This window comes from Salarias fasciatus, chromosome 15, assembly GCF_902148845.1.
Source record: "Salarias fasciatus chromosome 15, fSalaFa1.1, whole genome shotgun sequence".
NCBI classification, from domain to species: Eukaryota; Metazoa; Chordata; class Actinopteri; order Blenniiformes; family Blenniidae; genus Salarias; species Salarias fasciatus.
The window spans coordinates 11,612,633-11,631,219 of NC_043759.1; the positions used below are offsets into that span (position 1 = coordinate 11,612,633).

General features: G+C 43.1%; 1 protein-coding gene across 2 annotated transcripts in view; it reads right to left on the reverse strand.

The window, feature by feature from the left end:
- Positions 1-18,587, reverse strand: part of grm1a (glutamate receptor, metabotropic 1a) — a 31,723-nt gene that overhangs the window by 4,064 nt on the left and 9,072 nt on the right. The window contains exons 4-9 of one of the 2 annotated variants that reach the window (XM_030110933.1): positions 4,163-4,398; positions 3,954-3,962; positions 3,723-3,734; positions 2,801-3,047; positions 2,028-2,196; positions 899-1,025 (exon numbers count right to left, since the gene is read on the reverse strand). In XM_030110933.1, the coding sequence (XP_029966793.1) occupies positions 899-1,025; positions 2,028-2,196; positions 2,801-3,047; positions 3,723-3,734; positions 3,954-3,962; positions 4,163-4,398 (800 nt within the window). The remainder of the gene's footprint in view (positions 1-898; positions 1,026-2,027; positions 2,197-2,800; positions 3,048-3,722; positions 3,735-3,953; positions 3,963-4,162; positions 4,399-18,587) is intronic. The other variant, XM_030110932.1, reaches the window with a different exon arrangement.

An 18,587-nucleotide genomic window follows, 5' to 3' on the forward strand; every position in this document is an offset into this window, starting at 1 on the left:
GGGTTATGTGTGTCAGCTCTGTCACTATGCACTAGTTGCACTCTTGTCATCTGACATGCGGGGGGGGGTTGGAGTTTGCGAAGCCGGGAGAAAACTGACATCCCTAGACTTCCCCAGCTTAACACCTCATGAATTACATGCTTCCGCTAATAGCATTACAGCAACTTCACGGAGAAACCCACTCCTGGGGTCTGTGTGCTAAATCCTAATATGTCAAATTATAGAATATCTGAAATTTTAAAATAGGCCAACTTTTCTCCCTCTGTATAACCAGATTTTTTTTTTTTTCAGTACACAAGTGGAACAGTAGTGGAGAGAATCGCTCATAACAGCAAAGTCTTGCTTTCTTCATTTGACCAACCAGTTCAGCTTAAGGAGGCATCTGTGTTGAATGCATTTCACTTTACTATTCTGGTGAGTTTGCATACTCCAACACAAACATCGACCACAAGCCTCAAATCCATTATTCCAGACTGTCACATGCTCTTGGACAGAAATCCTGCCCTAAATGAGCAAATGAGTAATCATATAGACGGATATGACCTAACTGGATGAGCAGGGTTTTTCAACTCTCTGTCTCTCTCTATTAGCATTTCCCAGACGTAATGAGAGCGAATGGAGAATTTCTTCCTCGACAGACTGACGAAATGTATCCCCGAGCCCCTCATGGAGGTAATGGGATTTTACACCTGGGAACTGAGAGCTCTTCTTGACTCTCTAAAATCTCTGTCAAAACAACCAGCAGGTCACAACAAAGCAGAGGAGAGAGAGAGAGGTGGTGGGTGAAGAAGAACAATGGCAAAGGAGAAAGTGGCTGTTGGGGTATGAGTGGCCGTATGCTTTGGGAGGGTGACTTTTATAAAAGGAAGATTCGTTCGGTGTGTGTTGTCTCTCCTACCTGCCAGGTCGTCATCCGGCCACCATCCCAGCTCGCACGCCTTGCAGGTGAATTCATCCTGGACATATTCATTGTCTTTGCATGTGGTGCAAATCCAGCAGCAGCTCACCTCGCCCTTCCGAATCACCTGCATGCAGAGTAGACACAACACAGGGTGAAAAACATCTTAATAACCTGTCAGAAGACCGAACAAACCAAGACAAGAAGCACGTTGATCACCATCGAGGGGATATCAAAGACCAGGAGATGTTCATGGAGTTTTTCTTCTCGAGGCCCAGACAAGGTGTTTAGAAATCAAAACCAGCTGCTTTCATATTCAGCGCCTAAAGTAGCTGTTACCTGCACTGTGATATGTAAAGCAGGGTGATAAGTGGGGCAGGAAACAAAGCAGATACGGGGGAAGCGTGATCAAGCAGGAGCCAGGATGCACCCTCCCTCAGGGCAAATCATTGTGACTGAAAACAATTGGCCCCAGATGAAGGAAATGAGGGTTTTTTTTTTACTGAAACTGGGCTTCAACGCCTGAATCTGTTACTGATCTTCTCCACATCCAGGTAGGGTGAAGGTCACAGGAGCAAATTTCTACATCTCATGTACAGTTCTAATATTGCTCACGGGCAAAAAAAAAACCCCAACATTTTACTCTGACAACAGCAATTAAACTGAGAAAAAATAATTTCTAATTCCTTATTCCTTACACAATTTTTGATCTAATGTTACTTTGGATAATGAACATCATCTTAAGCAGTGGAACAGCACAATAAAATAAATGAATATATATGAAGGGTTACATTAATTCCAATAATTCTGAAGAAAGATGACGTGGTTTGGTTACAGCTAAAGACTGCTATAAGAATCCAAAATATCCATAAAATGTCTTTTTAAGTGACCAAAGGTCCCTCACGCTTAAGGTGAAGATTTACTCTTGAGTATGGAGTTGTTTACTCATGACTTTTATACATTTTTTGTCTTGATTTTATTTGACCTTTACTTATACTAGTAATCCCACTAAGAGGCATGTTGTCATTTATAAGAAAAAGCTTTGGAAAAATATATGTCCGGCATAAATAGATAAGGTTACATGATGATATGGTCATAATAAACATCTGAGACAGATTTCAATCCCCACCTTGATCTGTCCTTTGGAGCAGGGCTCGCTGCAGACAGAGCGGACCATGTCACTGCTGTTCATCCACAGCTTGTTGTCGTCCATGTTCAGGATGCCCTCGTGCCAGGACCCCACGTTCAAGTAATCGTAGCGATCGTCGCCCACGTTTTGAAGATTCATGATGTCGTACCTTGGCGCAAAGAGGGAAAGACGAACGACCACACAGAGTGTGAGAAAGATTATCCCGCAGGCAAGACAAGAATGTATAAAAATACTCAGCATTTCAGAGGGGACTGATGGATCAATAACGGAGGAGAATAGTGAGGAGGAAAGTGACAGGTGCTCTAAAGAGAACAATTCTTCAGCAGAGCAGCCATTTTTTGCATTTCCCATCATCCAGCCCTGATCGAGCGACATAACGGGCTCGCGCAGGTTTGGACCGCGGACAGAGTTTCGTAACGGAGCAGGACGTGCGCCGCCTAACCTCCAGCTGACGGAGGAATGACACGGCTCTGTTTTCTCACTGTCAATTGTCGTCTAATGGACCGCAGAGAGATGAAAGTGGCTGCCACAGTGGACAATTCACCGAATCTGTTCCAGTCCAACCTAATTACATCCTTTCGCGTTCAGCGCTGGCGCACGCATGCGCACATATGCATACGAGCTAATGAGGACGGCGAGCAGGAGAAGCAGGAGAGCCACACTCTGTAATCAAGTTGATGATATGAAATCTCCTTTTTCCAATTTTCCTTTCTTCCCTTTCAGATTCTTAACAGCCCATTTCAGTGTCTCACCTGCCCGGAGTGTCTCCATTCTCATCGAAATAAATCTCCTCCCCCGAGACTCCTCTGAAGGACGTCTTGAGCAGGTAGTCCAGCAGTTTGCTCCCGTCGATGGGGTCCATGGCTTCGCAGAGCCCTGTCTGACCTGGACACAACTCCTTGTGCATATCATGGAGGCCATGAGCCATGGCATAGATGGCATTGATGACAAAGCCCATCTTACTATCCTGAACATAGTTTTCATGCAGACTCTCATTTCCTGTCGGGAGGGGAAAGAAGTGGACATCAGCAGCTGGACATATTACAGGATACTTTAGGTTAGAAAGCAGAGACATTGATCAGAACGCTTAAAAACAGAAACATTTCCATACAGGTTAAAAACACGATAAACCCAGGGACTGTGTGCGTACGTCAGTCCTCTAAAGGCACTGTCCAAAAGCTGAAACTGTTTTTTTTTTTTTTTTTAATGAAGACAAATTATTAATAATTAACCCTGCGTTTATTTAGACAGTGCATTTAAAAAACTGATATTCTTTGTGAAATCAGCATGCACATCCAGTAGGCAAATAAGAGTGAGACCAGTCTCCATTCATCTTTCTCATGTGTTTCAGTATACAGTGAGAAGTGTGTGAGCAGGATGAGCCATTCTTCTGTGCATTTTTTTTTTCCAATGTAGTCTTTTCCTCCTTACAAGCTCAGTGCCTAACATCAAAGTTTGACTGATGCAATTCTCTCTCCAGCTGAGATCCGAAGACTTCCAGAACAAAAAAAACAAAACCGTTTACTGGAAATCACAGACATTAAAGGCAGGGTTATTTTTCCAAAGAGCATCAGTCAAACTCTTCCTGTCCTGCAGCAGTCAAACGTGAACACAGTGCAGGTGAAATTCAGCCAAAAACCGCCGTCACAGCAGTGGCTTGAAAGATGAACTTACCACCTTGAAGATCTTTGGAATATAAAAGGTTTGTAAAGATGCGACACAAAGTAGAAAAAGCAAAGTGACCGTGCTGCTCAGCGATGGTAAAACTCAACACAAACCACCAATGGACTTCATCTATCGTTTGTTTAAAGGCATGCTGAGCAGTTTATTTTGATTGTAAATTTGATTGAGGTGCTTTTTTTTCTCTAGGTTTGTGATTGAAACGTTAACAAGAACACAATTTACCGTGATCACCTTTTGTGAGCAAAGGGAGAGAACATTCAGGAGGAAAATAAAGGAGGGGGGAAAAAACGTTTCTGTTATCATTCAGGAGTTTTGCACTCACAATTTAACCCTTTATCTACTGTCTCTGAAAGTACAAAGGACACTGCCTGAGAGAAAACCATGTGCTGTTCACAAACAACTAATTAAGCATTTTTACAGTCACCACCTACCGGTGCAGACTTTTTTGTAGTTCTTGTTTTCCTGCGGATGCCCCGGGAGGCGGCACTGGAAGCGGTACTGCCAGAACTCGGGGAACCAGGGGTTCCTGGTGTTGGCGTCCAGACGGAGCTTCAGGTAATAGTCGTCGAAGGACTTGACCACCTCCGACTGCAGCTTCATGGTGATTCCCCCCTCCGCCTCCTGCTCGTAACCCTCCACCACCTCGTACCGGTCCGCCCAGCCGTCACTGGGAGAGAATAACGAGGGGACCGTGTTTCAGTCTAATGATCCCAGGAGGAACAGCGGAAGATTTGTGGAAGAATAATCTATTGTCGTGTTAACGAGAGGCGCTGCATGACAGTGTTTGTGCTCGTCACTGTCGTGGGTATTTCATACTGAAGTGTCGGATATTGTAATTTGCACCTAACTGCTGGTTCAGACTGACAAGATTATGAAAACTGCTTCACCGACACACTTTAAGAAATGTGAACAATAAAGGTTAGAGGGACGGTTTTCTTTTAGTATTTGCAGGGCTTTTTGCCGTTGTGCTCCATACAAGCACAAACAAACCAATAAGACAATCTGGCTCCAGTAAATCACCATTATTGCCGTCCGCAGTTGCAGCTCGGGGCGGTGAGGCTGCTCTCTGTGGAGGCCAAAAGCACAGCTCCAGCTCATTACTTAGTTTCTTGTTAAAGGTTTATTAAAAGACGGCGAAAAATTCAGAAAATCACAATGTGCCCATAGGAGGTTGCAGAGCTATTAGCGCAGCTTGTATAGTCCCCGCTCGGTATTGAGCCGACTGTAACAGCCGGCGCCGGCGGCTGAGCACCGAGCTGAAGACTCACGGATCTCTCCCGCTGTGCAATTGGTGAAGTGACATACCTTTCAACTGATTGATGCAGCTGCTTAGCCAAGGTGAGAAAGAAAAAAAAAAAAACTAAACAAACAAGAAGAAAATGCAGCTTTGGATGATTTCTCTGAAAAGCAGAAATCACTCATGCTATCTGGTGGATGTAAAGGAAGGAAATATAGAAAACCCCAAATGCAAACGATGTGTTGATGCTCTAACAGTGAACTGCAACAATATCTACCATTAAACTGGACTAAAGTCATTTGCTTTTCTTGTATGCAGACCAGTCATTTAATGAGAGCAGAATGGGTCAATTAGAAGCTACAAGTGTTTTCAAATTGTCTTGATGAAGAACCCAGCGGTGCTCAAACCTGTGACTAATTGGTTTCCAAATGATCTGATCCTTCATTTCCAATAAAATACAGAGTAAAATCAGGAACAAAATCTCTTTAAACAAAGCAAATATGATGACAGACCAACATTAGAGTCTAAACTTATTTACTGTAAAGGTGATTTCACTACAAACAGCTAGTCTACAGCTTTCACTTGAGAAGTGTGTTAAATTAGCGTGACAGCACGGCTCGGTGGCTTATCTCGTGTCCGGCGCAGCAATCCTCAGTTTAAGAGGATGGAAATCTCAACTACTGTGGCTCACCAGTAACTATAAGCTCAGCTCAATCCCTTCAGCTGGCTTGTTTGTTTTCTTGTTCAGCACCCCGGTGTATTGGAAGTTCGGTCTTGCCAAGCTAATTTGGGCCCCGCTGTCCAGTGGGACTTCAAGAAAAATGGAAACACCAGTGACAGGGGGGGCACCGAAAAACAAATTACAAGGTAAACAGCTCCGCTTTGAGCTCCCGTGATCTATATCTGAGCACGTCAGGGTTTTGCCGCCGCACTTCCCCGCCTCGCTCCGTAATGCGAACTCCCAGCCGCTGTCTGGAGATACCTACGCTGCTGACAGCTACACAGCACACACACCAATTAGGCAGGACTCGCCAGGGTACCAATTACCACACACACACGGGATGTTCTGGCTGATGGATGAAGACGTGTGCATGTCCATGTGTGTGTGCCGGCCAACGTCTTTGACCTTTTTTTTTTTTCCTCATTTACCGCCGGTGGAGGAAGAGCAGATATTCGAGCGCACTGTGTGAAAAGCAGCCTGCTGGAGCCGGAGCTGCCCTTATCGAGCCTCCCGCGTGTTCAGAGCAACACGAGAGAGGTACCGCAGTGCTCACAAACCATCCTGACACCCGAGACTTCGTCTTCCAGCGGCTGTAAAAGGTTGCCTGACCCTCTGTCCTCAACCGTACGCTAAAGACGGATGAATTTTGACATGCACAAATTCGAAATGTCAACCTTCCATAAATACTGGGTGACAGCGAAGAATTTGACACAAGACGTCAGCCAACCCAAGTTACGAGAACGTATGTGTGAATGAGTCCAGCATGATGGAGCCTCTCATGTGCATTCCTCCATAATTTCATTTTAAATATAACTTACTGCATGAGTGGAACAAAGCAGAGCCTTTAAAGCATCATGAAAAAGACTCGTTTGCTTCAGAAGCTGTTTATGTAGCCGTGAAATAAATTACCCAGTTACAGAGCTGTGGCAAGAAATCGATTCAATAGGTATTTAAATTAAATATATGTTCGGATGGGGGAGCAAAAATGACTCATTCAGTGCAGGATTAGTGTTCTTTCTGTGCAGAATTTGCATGTTTGTCCAGGGAAGGTGTGGGTGTGGTCCAAGTTTAATAACCATGAAAAGTAAACTCATCAATGCAGGGTGCAAAAGTAAATGAAACATCTTCAAGTCAGTCTGGAAACACCAGACCCCAAAAAATACTATGAAACATCTAATAGTTTATTGCTTCATTTTCCCATCCTCGCCTCTTCCCTAAGAGGTTCTTAAGCAGAATAAGACTACTTTACAACCACCTTTGCCTCAGAGGAAGGACCGACACAAAGAAACAGAAAGACGAAGCGTCCTGAGCTTTCACACTAATCAGTGGTGCTCTTGTTCAGCAAAAAAACACTTGAAAACAAATCGACAAATAAACAGCTTGGCTCTGAATTTGAGCTTCCTCTCAGCCAGTGAGAGCTTTCAGCTGCTCTCTGTGTCTCCCGCGCTTTAAATGGAGGCTCCCGGTTCCTACCTGTGCTATTGACAGCTACACGCCAATTAAGTATGACTCACTGAGGTAGCAATTACCACAAACACACGGGAGGTTCGGGGCGGAGGATGAAGACACGGGCGTCTTCGTACATGTCAGGTCCGAGTCTCTGAACTTTCTTTCCACAACGAGCGCCGATCGGGAAAAAGGAGACATTTAAACACACTGTGAGAAAGAATAAAGGACATTTTGAAACCATCATACTGGATTCAGAAAATATATTGTTTGATTCCAGAGCAGTGTTGGGGAACTGAGAAAGCAAAATAATTAAAATTATCAGCAAAATATGCCATCACTTTTGGTTTTCAGTGGTAAAACATATCTGTCTGTTATATCTCAGAAATCTCTGCTGATTTTTTTTTTCTCCTTTTGCTCTAATTGAGTTAAAAGCGAGGGACACGTGGATATCATCGGTCGCAGTCACATTTAATTCATTGACTCGGAGTGAATAACTGTCTCTGTGTTCCGCTTCCTTCGGTCTCGGTATCTAGACAGTACAGTCAGTCAAACACTCAAGAACTTCATGATCTGTTTTGTGTATGTGATGTTTATATATTATATATTATCCATGCACTTCCCTGCGAGAGTGACTGCATTCAATGTGTTTTATTTAGTTTTTAGATAAAGAGAGAGATGCAGAGAGAGGAAGAGTGCCGCTCAACATCCTGCATGAATAATGCACGACGCGCCGAAGACGGTCTTCTTGACTGTATCTCACAGTGGAGTTTGTGATGAAGTAAAATGACATTCTCTGTTCTCGTCCTCCTCTCGCAGGACGCCGCTGCCTGGCACAGCTCCAAACGGCTCATCGGAACGCCGGGCCGCCGCCGGGACCCGTAATGGGACGAAATCTGATTTAATGTCACCTCAGTGTTCGGTGGCTTCACACTGCATATCGGCAGGCCCATTATTGCATAATCTGTCAGATATAGCAGAGAAACACCTGTTTTAAGAGATTATAGAGCCACCGCTCATCAGAAAACGTTGATGTGAAGTGATCCGGACCTGAAAACAATAATTTCATGTATGCCAATATGTTTTTTTAACACCTGAGCATTCAGTTATTTTGTTCTCAAAGCCGGAATATCCTTCCAAACATGTTTCAGTGACATTCCATCGCAATACTTCCATCACAGAAAACAACGTTATCTTAAGCTGTTAACTTTCTCTCAAATCGGGTGTTGATTTAGTTGTGACTCAATAACTGTCACATTTCAACAGGTCAACGCAACCCAGCGGTGTGCACTAAATCATTTTCATCAGTTACGTAATGTAATTCAGTAGTTTGTAGTTTGATTTACCTTTTTATCGTGAACCTCTCAAACGCGTGCGATGAATCATTTAGATCAGTATTTATTCCTCTAAGTGAAGCCAGCAGGCTGCCGCTGCTTCCTCGCCATATGCTTTGTAATGGGATGCGTGTATCTGGAGGATTTATTTAGATTTGATGATGTGCGGCATTGTTTAGAGGAGCGCAGCATGTCAACAGCTGGATAATTCATAGACTTGTATACAACAGCGAGTAGACTGCGAGTCCCCCCCCCCCCCCCACCCCACCACCACCACCCCGCCCCCCGACTCAGCCGGATGATCCAGTTCCAGTTTGATAGCACATTTGTATATTTATGAAGCCATGAATTAATTGGCAGGGCAGAGATTTAATCACATGCGCTGTTTCCCCTGGAGGACGAATGAGAAGAGTTACTTTAAAAAGAGGAAGAGGAGCATAGGGGGAGTCAAGACTTTCCTAATTGCTCTGTGCAAATGTTAAAATAAAAGTTCAGGTAGTTATTAAAAAAACTTTTAATCTGTCTGTCTTTCACAGGCTGCTACAATCTCCATCGTAGTAATTACAGAAATGAAACCAACTTGAACATGACATGCATTTCTTAACCTCTTTAACCGAAATCGCATTTAAACCGAAAGTCATAAAAATCCCATCCGTCCAGACAAACAGAGAAAATTCATCTGTTTATTGGACCCGGTGACGCGCAGACCAAATTACCAAAATAAAGCACTAAATTAAACTACAGCGTTTCTGGCATTTCTCTGTACGGTGATCATCATCAAACGATTACCCTATTACAAGAAAACGTGAAAAACGGTACCGCTAACAGTGAATCATTGATGTGAAACCTGCATAAAACCTCTCAGCTCCTCAGCTGTCCCTTTCTGGACTCATCAATAAAACATGACTCATAAATCACACTAATAAAATGGCCCATTTATTAGAATATCTCCTGAAGTATATCTTCACTCTAAAACTATTCTCTTTTTCTGTCAAACACATCTCTCACTTACTGCGGTCAGTTTAATGCCAAAGGAAATAGTTTTCAATTAACATACATAAATGTTTGTTTTAATTTTAAACGTTGGCCGTAAAACAAAATGAGAAATTAAAAGGCACATCATATTTCTCTGGGGAATACAGGATAAAGACTACGACAGATTAAGTTTCTTTTCGTGTTTCTTTTCATCATTCAACCTTTTATTCGGCTCCCTCCTGTCTAGAGGAAAAGACTGTATATCTGCAGAATATATTCCACTGTAGAATAGTACTGTGTCAGCAATTTTTTTTTACAGAAATCCAGAGAGAAATCTATCCTATTCAGGAGAGATAATAAAATCTGTGTAAGTTGCCTTCAGACACTCTTCTGGATGTGTAAATGACATGAAGAGATGGTGATTTAAGTTTCAAACGTGAGTGAATGTCCAATAAAGGGTTAAGAGCTAAGTAAAGGTTCCCATTCATATACTATGGCTGTCAAAAGATAATTTTTTTAATCGCGATTAATCACAGAATTTCTACAGTTAATTCGGATTATTCCTATTTTGAATTTCATGTTTTTTTTAATTTTGTTATTCTGCATTTCAAGTGTTACGTCGACCCAATGGTCTACTTTGGAAATCCATCTTTAACAAAATGCTACAGCAGTGTGGTCATTAGAGGAGTAAAGTAACGCCGTGCTGACTTTGAGTGATCCAATATATCGGGGCGCTTTTGAATGCTACTTTGAAAATAAATAATGGCGCCATCAGAAAAACTTGAAAACTTACTAAAACAGCAAGCAAGTGATCTGAAAAACTGGTGCAAAATGCGTACATATGGCAAACAGACCAGTCCGAAGCATGGGCAGTAACATTTTCAAGCTTTAGATGAAGAATCTAATCCTTATAATTCACCTGAACTAAAATTCCAAATTAAAAAAATGTATCTTTTTAGAGCTCTGCACAAGTTAATCATGATTAACATTGACAGCCCTCATATTTATCTTTTAACTTTGTGCTATTGCCACTGTTTCTTACATGTTCAGAAAGTGTCCTCGACTGAAATGCCCATGATGGAGATAGAGGATCAGTCAAAACTAAATTCATATCTAAAATAGACTTTGTGAAGATGGCAACATACAGACACACACACAAAAAAAAAATGTACAAATCTAACTTCCACTCACCCTTGAAGTGAAATGTTCCCTGTTGAATAAAAACCACTACATGCGACTGTTAGTTACTGAAATAATATAGAAGTTTGTTACACTAACAGTCATCTGACCCGTTATCTTTAGGCAAACATCGCGGTTATGTTTATCAGACACTGAAATACGATGATCTGGCTTCAAAGCTTCAGAGTTTTGAGAAGATCTTCACTCTAATCCCCTGAGTCAGTCCTCTCACACGTAGCCGGTAAAATCCAGAAAGGCACTCAGCGGTGTTCCGCTTAGATTCATCCCAGGAAGAACGGCAATTAGGTCAGATCTCAAACCAAACCTGTGAAAGACTGTCGAGACTGTGTGTCCAATCCTGTGTACATATGTCCAAAGAATTTTTGAAAACTTTTTTTTATTAAACTTGTGGTGTTTTCTCAGTACGGAGATTGTCTTCTTTTCGTCAGGACATGAATTCCACCTCAACCTGCCTCAAAAGCACAGCATTAACTGTGAAACAGAACCATTATTTTATGAGAATTACCACATTTAATTTCTCTGCCTGGTCTGACAGTGAATAATGTGGGATTAACACGTCCTGAAGCGAAGCCGCAGACGGCATGGTGGAGCAGTGATGAGCGGCGGCAGCAGACAGATGCATTCAAGGTGCAAACACACAGCTGGGAGCGACTTGAGGGTTACTGGCTTTCCAGAGGAGCCTTCGACACGCGGAAAGGATGAGACGAGATCAGACTGTCAGTCTCAGATAGAAGATAACCCGCTCTACCAACTGAGCCACAACAGCCCCAAAAACTATTTTGTTTTCCAATTCCACATTATTTTTCATGCTGATCCCACCACATTTTTAATGAATTGAAAGTTGTTCTTGCGGTCGGAGAACTGTTCTCCTCAGCTGAACACTAATGCTCCGTCATCTCCAGACCTCTCCCTTTCCCCGTCATGCTCTTTGGACTCCCTGCTCCTCCTCTTTTCTCTTACTTCTGTGAATTTGCGGAGGTAAAACAGGAGCGGCGGCTTCTTGTTAGCGGCATGGAGGCGCACGGCGGCCCAGGGTGTGCCGGGGATCCTTTTAAAGCTTATCCAGGCTGCCTTTATTTATTCATCGCGCCCCAGTTTGAGTTGGGAGATCAGTGTCCTCAACACTGACGGGGAATACTGCTGGGATAAAATCCTTTTTGCCTCATACTACCAGGGGATGTCAATTCCTGCTAAATCCCACGACAAAGCCCTTGCATTGAATATCAGCTGTAGCTGTGACTGATGCATGACAAAGTCCTATTATTAGTTGGTCAATTTGATGTGGGAGTATTACGTACGGCTGGTGTGGAAACACTGCCGGAGAAGGCTTTCTGAATGTGTTCGGGGGAATTTTATAGAGTGTAATTTGCTCATTTTATTTTCTGTGGGGTTAAAGGAAGGAGGAATTGTAATAACAGTAAAGAAAAGAATCCGCCACACTGATCATCATATTCATTTGGTCAATTCAGAGTCACTGATTAAGCTGTCCAGCATGTCATCCTGCACATGGATTAATGAAAGAAGCCAGAGAACTTGTAGAAAGACATGCAGGCACAGGGAGAACATGCAAACTTCTTTATGAAAAGTTTTAACCCAACCCAGAGCTACAACAGGTAGTTCTGCTGTGAGGCAAGAAGGACAAAAAAAAAAAAAAAAAAAAAAAAACTTTGGAAGGGTCCATAAATTCGATATATTTGAGCAGATTCTAATGATCGAACTGTTACAGCAAACTGCTGCTCCCAACATTTCCTTACTTTGAAGGTCAAACCCTAACCTTGTAATTCATTTCTCCTCCTCTTTTTCATTAAATGCTGCCAAATTTACTTTGGGTTGAATGCCTCTTTTCCTAAATGCCGATACATTCAAAAAATAACATTGCAACAGTGGGTCAGTGTTCCCAGCAATGTGTGCAAAACCAAGGTGAACCCAGAACACACTGACTACACAGTGTTCCATACTTTGAGTGCTGAAGCTCTAATGCAGCGTTCATCGTGTTCACACTTCAGATTCTGTGTGGCTTCTCTCTCGGTAATCATCGTTGCACGCTTGTTACACTCCCGTATTTTGGCCCAGTGTTTTCTGTGGGTACAAGAAAGCAATTCAGCTCCTGCTAATCAGGACATGACAGCTATGTCCAGATTCAATAGCAGCGTGCTATTTTTGATCGCTGCAGTGTCGTTCACTCATCGCCTTGCACTGGGGAGCGCGAGGCGTCGGCTGGGAAAGGGAGCCATGTCCTTGACAATGTGTGGCCACATTCAATTAACATCACAGGCGCGTTATAAATATTCAGACGCAGCTTATTATTCTCGCACAAGCAGATGTAGCCATGAATCCAGACTCGACCTCAGCGAACGTAGCGGCGCCAGATGTGAGCAGGGCTCCATGACGAAAGCGGCTTGGACGGTGTGGCCGTATCTCAGAATTACGAAGGATTTTTCAGATGTCAGCCGTATTTCCTGAGAAGGGACAGTCGTGCTGGATGGTTCCTGCTGACAGACTGAGTGACAGATCCGCAGTGAGACGATGGCGCCGGCTCCGTCACGAGGCCAAACAAAGTCTCCATGGCGACTGGAGCCCAAGCAGCACACAGATCTTTAATTCCAGGAGTACAGTAAATCCTGCGCCGCGAACAAGAAATCCACCGGGCTCAATATGCGCACGACGGCGAGCCGTAAACTCGCACTTAACTGTTTTCGGGCAGACCGCTCCGCACAGGGGGGTCAAAGGGCAACAGCAGGGAACAATGTGAGAGTGATGCCAAGAGGAAGACTCAGAGGTTCAGTCCACTTCCTGTTTGAGTTTTACAGCAGCAGAAACTGAGACACAGAGATGGCAAGGTGACAATTTCTCTATTTTGATGAGCGCACGTGAACTGAAGCCTCATTTTCTTGTCGGAAGCTGACAGGAGGGGCACCTGGTGCCGTCGTCTGGTCTTCTGCTCGACGCGATGCGAAATGATCCTCTGCGTACTTTAAATGTCAGCAGTGGTTTCTCGGAGTTACAGCTGCTTTTGCCGTCATCTTAAACCGGTCCGGGTGGCCTACTCTCATCTCTGGCATTAAAAAGATGTCAGTCTAGAGAACTACCGCTCATTGGACATTTCAGAAATCTGCGCATTTAACTGTTTTTGAGTGTTAATTCAGGAGGTAGCAGAATGAATTAGGTCTAGACTGAAATTCTACCGAATCCCTGGTATATCTACAGATCGGGATGTCAAACCTCTCCTCTTTCTCGGCGCTGGTTCTCGCGCCGTCGCCTGAGATAAGGTCCCCCTCTGCTCACGCTCCGCTATTTGCCAAATTACTCGTGAGAAGAAGTCAATCGGCTGAATTGCACACTTCCTCCGCGCGCTTCTCACCGACACGGGGAGGAGTTGAAAGCCTTTTACAGACGACAGGAAAGAAGCAGCGAAACGTGTTGAGCCACAACTCCTTTTCCCGTCACCCTCTCCTGCCCTAAACATTTCATTCATTTAAACTCAGAACAAAACCCGAGTCAAAAAAAAAAAAAATTGAACGATGCTTGCAGAGACAGAAATCCATGTGACACACAATATGGGTTCACAGCTTTCTTTGCACCTCGGCGCAGTCTCAAAAGACACAGTCATACTCCGCTAATGACTGGCGCCGAGCCGCTACAGAGGCAGAACATCCACGTTCCTGTCTCGGGATCCATTTTGTCAAGAGTACAATAAAAATACATGTAACAATCGAGCATTTGAAATGGGACCCGGACCAAGACCGCGTGTGTAAAGACCGGGGCAGAAATGAGCGTTACATGTAGAAAAGCAGCTTATGCAAATGATGTTTAGTAATAACAGCATTCAAGGAGCATTAGAGGGAGAGAAAAGGCGACTGCTGCTAATTGCAAGAGGAGCGGGCAAATGAGTAGGTGGATTCACTCCACGCCGCCATTCAGAAACTAGGCTCCGTACTGCAGCGGAGGGAACGATAACAAAAGGAGAACCATACAGTAAATGTGTATCTGGCTTTCAAAGCTGCAAAAAACTACAGCCCGAGCAGACAGACATGTATTCCATGACAGTTTCTTTATATAAGTGAGTAGGTGGAAATTAGCATTCAGGATTCAGAGTTCCTGCAGCCGTTTAAATGCGGGAGAGTTTAATGATGGTGGCCCCAGGGAACCTCCGGTGAAAACACAGACACACGGAGCCCAGATTTCTTTCCTGATGCATTCGGCTCACAGACACTCTCCGCCTCACAACTGAACATTTAAGAAATCCACTTTGTGAATTATTAAACCGTCTCATTTGACTGCTCTTTGTAAAACATCTCTCATACCTCCTGGTGCTCTTTTAGATTTCATCTTTATTTCTTAGGTCACGGACACAACATAAAGAGGCTGCTGTGAACTGCTGTACAGCTCGTTTGTACAGCTACGGCAGTTTTAGCACATTCAACGATCGACTCACAGTCCGGCAGTCACCTACGGCGATGGCGGCCGTGCAAACCGGTGCCCTTCAGAGCAACTGGAGGAGCCAAGGACACTTGGACACACGGACAAGCTGAGAAAAAGGATCAGACTGCCAGTGTTAGGATTGAAGGATGACCGGCTCCACCAGCTCCGACGCCCACTGAACCAAAATGACTCGGATACAAACCAGCCTGAATTACAAGCACAGTTCCAGCCTGTCACGTCTTTCATTTATGTAACTGTTCTACAGCAGGTTTTCAAAGTGATGTGATCAATCTGGATTATGTTCAATTGGCCACTGTAAAACTGAAATATATTTACTTTTTTCACCATTTGGTTTTAAATGTTAATATTGCCTATAGACAAGATAATATTTACCCATTTAATATTGCATTCTTACTTATTTGATATTTCTTTTCTGAGTGGGCAGCGTGATTTCCCCCTGGGGTTAATGAAATATTTTCTATTCTTTTGTATTCTTTCTAGTATTTGATTATATCCTAAATTAGAGATTTCAAAGTGTTGTGCCCTCCAACTCTCCTGCTACACATACTCATACATCAAGTAAGAAATAATGTGGCGAAATACATTACATCCTATTTTTTTACGTTATTAACAGCAGGTCATACTGTTGCTTTATTTATCTGAAAAGCTTTCTAAATTTTCCACAACTGTTAAACTTGTGATTTTGCAATAAAGGTTTGATCATTCTTCATTAGACATATGAATGTTTGCTTTTATAAGATGCTACTTATTTCTTTTCATCACAATAGATTCTTCATCATTCATACTAAAGCAAAACAGAAAAAGCATCCAACCCTCATAGCCCGTCCCCGCTGTTTCTTTGAAGTTCCTCCACTGCAGCCTGAAACCGTCTCAAACTAAAAAGAAAAACAATGAAATCCTGCTAATAATAAATATCTACAGTCAGTTTAACAGGTATGATTATAGGCAATCGAACAGTCCATTTTCTAAACAACACTGGATTGGTGAATAAGTCACAACGTGTGGAGCCTTCTGACTTGTCAGGTAACGGACAGGGAACATGTGGCTCTTTTCCAGATGGCAGGCACACACTGTTCCCTCAAGATGTGTCTTTATTCAATGATTTCAATGGTGCACAGCTTGTTCTGATAAACACGTTTAAAGTTACTTTCAATAACCGCCAAGCATGAATCTTTCCATCAGAAGTAACTTTTGACTCATTTCAAGCAGCTTTCCTTGTTTTGAAGATGAAATTCACAGTTTTCAAATTTCCCTTCAGTCTTAAATGGGACTGACTCCTATTCAGCCGTCTGACATCGGTCTCGGGAAGCCGTTCACTCACACAGAAACATTCACAGCCCGGTGCAATGTCAGGTTCTCACAAAACCTCGTGAGCTGCTTTTTAATATGAAAAAACCTACAACGAATCGAAATATTTTCACAGGAAAAAGGGCCTGACATCATGGTGTAATGCTCACGAATTTGCAAGCTCATGAAATACATCTTAGTCAGAAGAACTTCATATATTTTAGGGAAACACAACTCTGTGCAAAACACAGCATGTTGACATTTCCTCCCAAAATAGGTTGGTTAAACCTACCAGCCGTGACAGCTGAGCACGCAAGGAGATATTATACTTGTGTTTAATGAAACTGGGATTTATGCAATCAGACCTCTATCGTTTTCCGCAGCATCGCTTTCTGTCAGTACGTTAACATCTAACAACATTTCAAGTTTTTCTCAGAATCTTTGCCATTTCCTTCACAAACTCCTGGATCTTTAAGTGCTAAGAAGTCTGCTCAGCCAGACGTCAGTTTTGTTTAGGTGATTTTTACAAAGTGGGGGTGAAAATAAACTCAGACAGCAGGCAGTGAAGCAAATGATCCCAACTACTTCCTCTTAAAAGTCTAAGCTGCACGGAGAGATACTTTGCTGATCACATCAGGCGTTGTAATTACCGTTTCATTTTGACACCAGGTTTCCAATTAAATTCAACCGCTTTGCCCGGCATGTTGTCCGGCAGGTTTCCACAGACATTAAACCAAACATGCTGAGAAAAAAGAAAAACAGCTCCTAACATTATTGGAGGGATTCTCCAGAGGAGCCTGAAGTCAGTTATCAGTGTATCGACTCATGGAAGAATGGATTCTGTCACATTTCACATACTCATACATCATCTCTGCAAACCAGTTTAAACAACTCAGGGTTCGGTGTCTTGCCCAAAGACACCAAGACACACAAACAAAATGATACGCGGAATCAAATAGCCAACGTTGGAATAAGAAGATACCAAATGAGACACAGCCATGCCGGTAGCTACACATCTCAAATCACTTTACTGCACAATTGAGTCTCTATTCCGAATAGAGAAGCTTCCACCTCTGTCACGCAATCATTTCTGTTGTAAAAACAAATCATAAATCAATACATCTCTTGTTCATGCTTCAGCTGATCGTCGTTTCATCTGGTGATACACAGCGACTCTGCAATGTGCTTCGACAGAGCAGGAAGATGACGGACATCTCATGTTGATGAGGCTGAAGTGGATAAACCAAATCGGCAACGCGGCTCCGCGTCTGCATGCGGGAATATCAACGAGGGACTAACAGAAGCAGCTGATTGGCCAAATCATGACTGACAACAAAGGGAGACAAGAGGCCCTTGGGCCGACAACAGCAAAGCAGAGTGGATGGAAAAACGTTGAAGAAGTGCAGAGAAGAGTCTGCAGATGATGGATAGAGTGGGTCCAGCGGTGTTGCCACACCTGGCCCTTGTCTGGAGAGCAGGTTTGGTGAACAGAAAAACAAAGGTTCGATTCCCTCTGAATGCCTACTTGTAGTTCATGCAGGCACCACTTCACTGCTATTGTCTGCTGCTCTGTTCTGTGATCATCTCAATATAAGGAGAGGAATAACCAAAGCAGGGCCTTCTCTTTCAGTTCCTATCACCTCAACCAGATTCTGCGTTTGTTTGTGTGGGGTTAACAGACAGACGAGGCCGATGAAGGCAGGACCGTGGTTACAGACATGGACATGGGTGGGCAGGGGTGGTTACAACCCCAGAATCCCTCTGGCCTCCTCCAGAGCAAACTTGGTCAAGTCAATGTTAACTGTGGAAGACGCAGTGTCATTAATTGTGATTACTTCAATAAAATTGTCAGAATAACTCATTCAAAAATAAAATTGTTTAATTTAATTGAGTGACCAATAAGCAAATCACTATTTAGAACACATCTGACATATTTGTATTCATCATCAATCACATCATTATCCTCCTAATACCGAGCAGCGCCTGTGGTCACTTATGTGTCCAAAAAGGATTTGATATTTCCTTGTCACTACAAATCAAAAACCCCACTAGAATACAGTTCCCCGTCTATAGTTCTGATTGATATTTTTTATAATTACATGTGTGTCAACTTCAAATCCTTCCAGAGACAGATATAAGTCACATCAATAGCTGACAACAGTGATGATCGAGGTGAGAAAAGGCAAGTCAGATATATTTATAACGTTTAAATT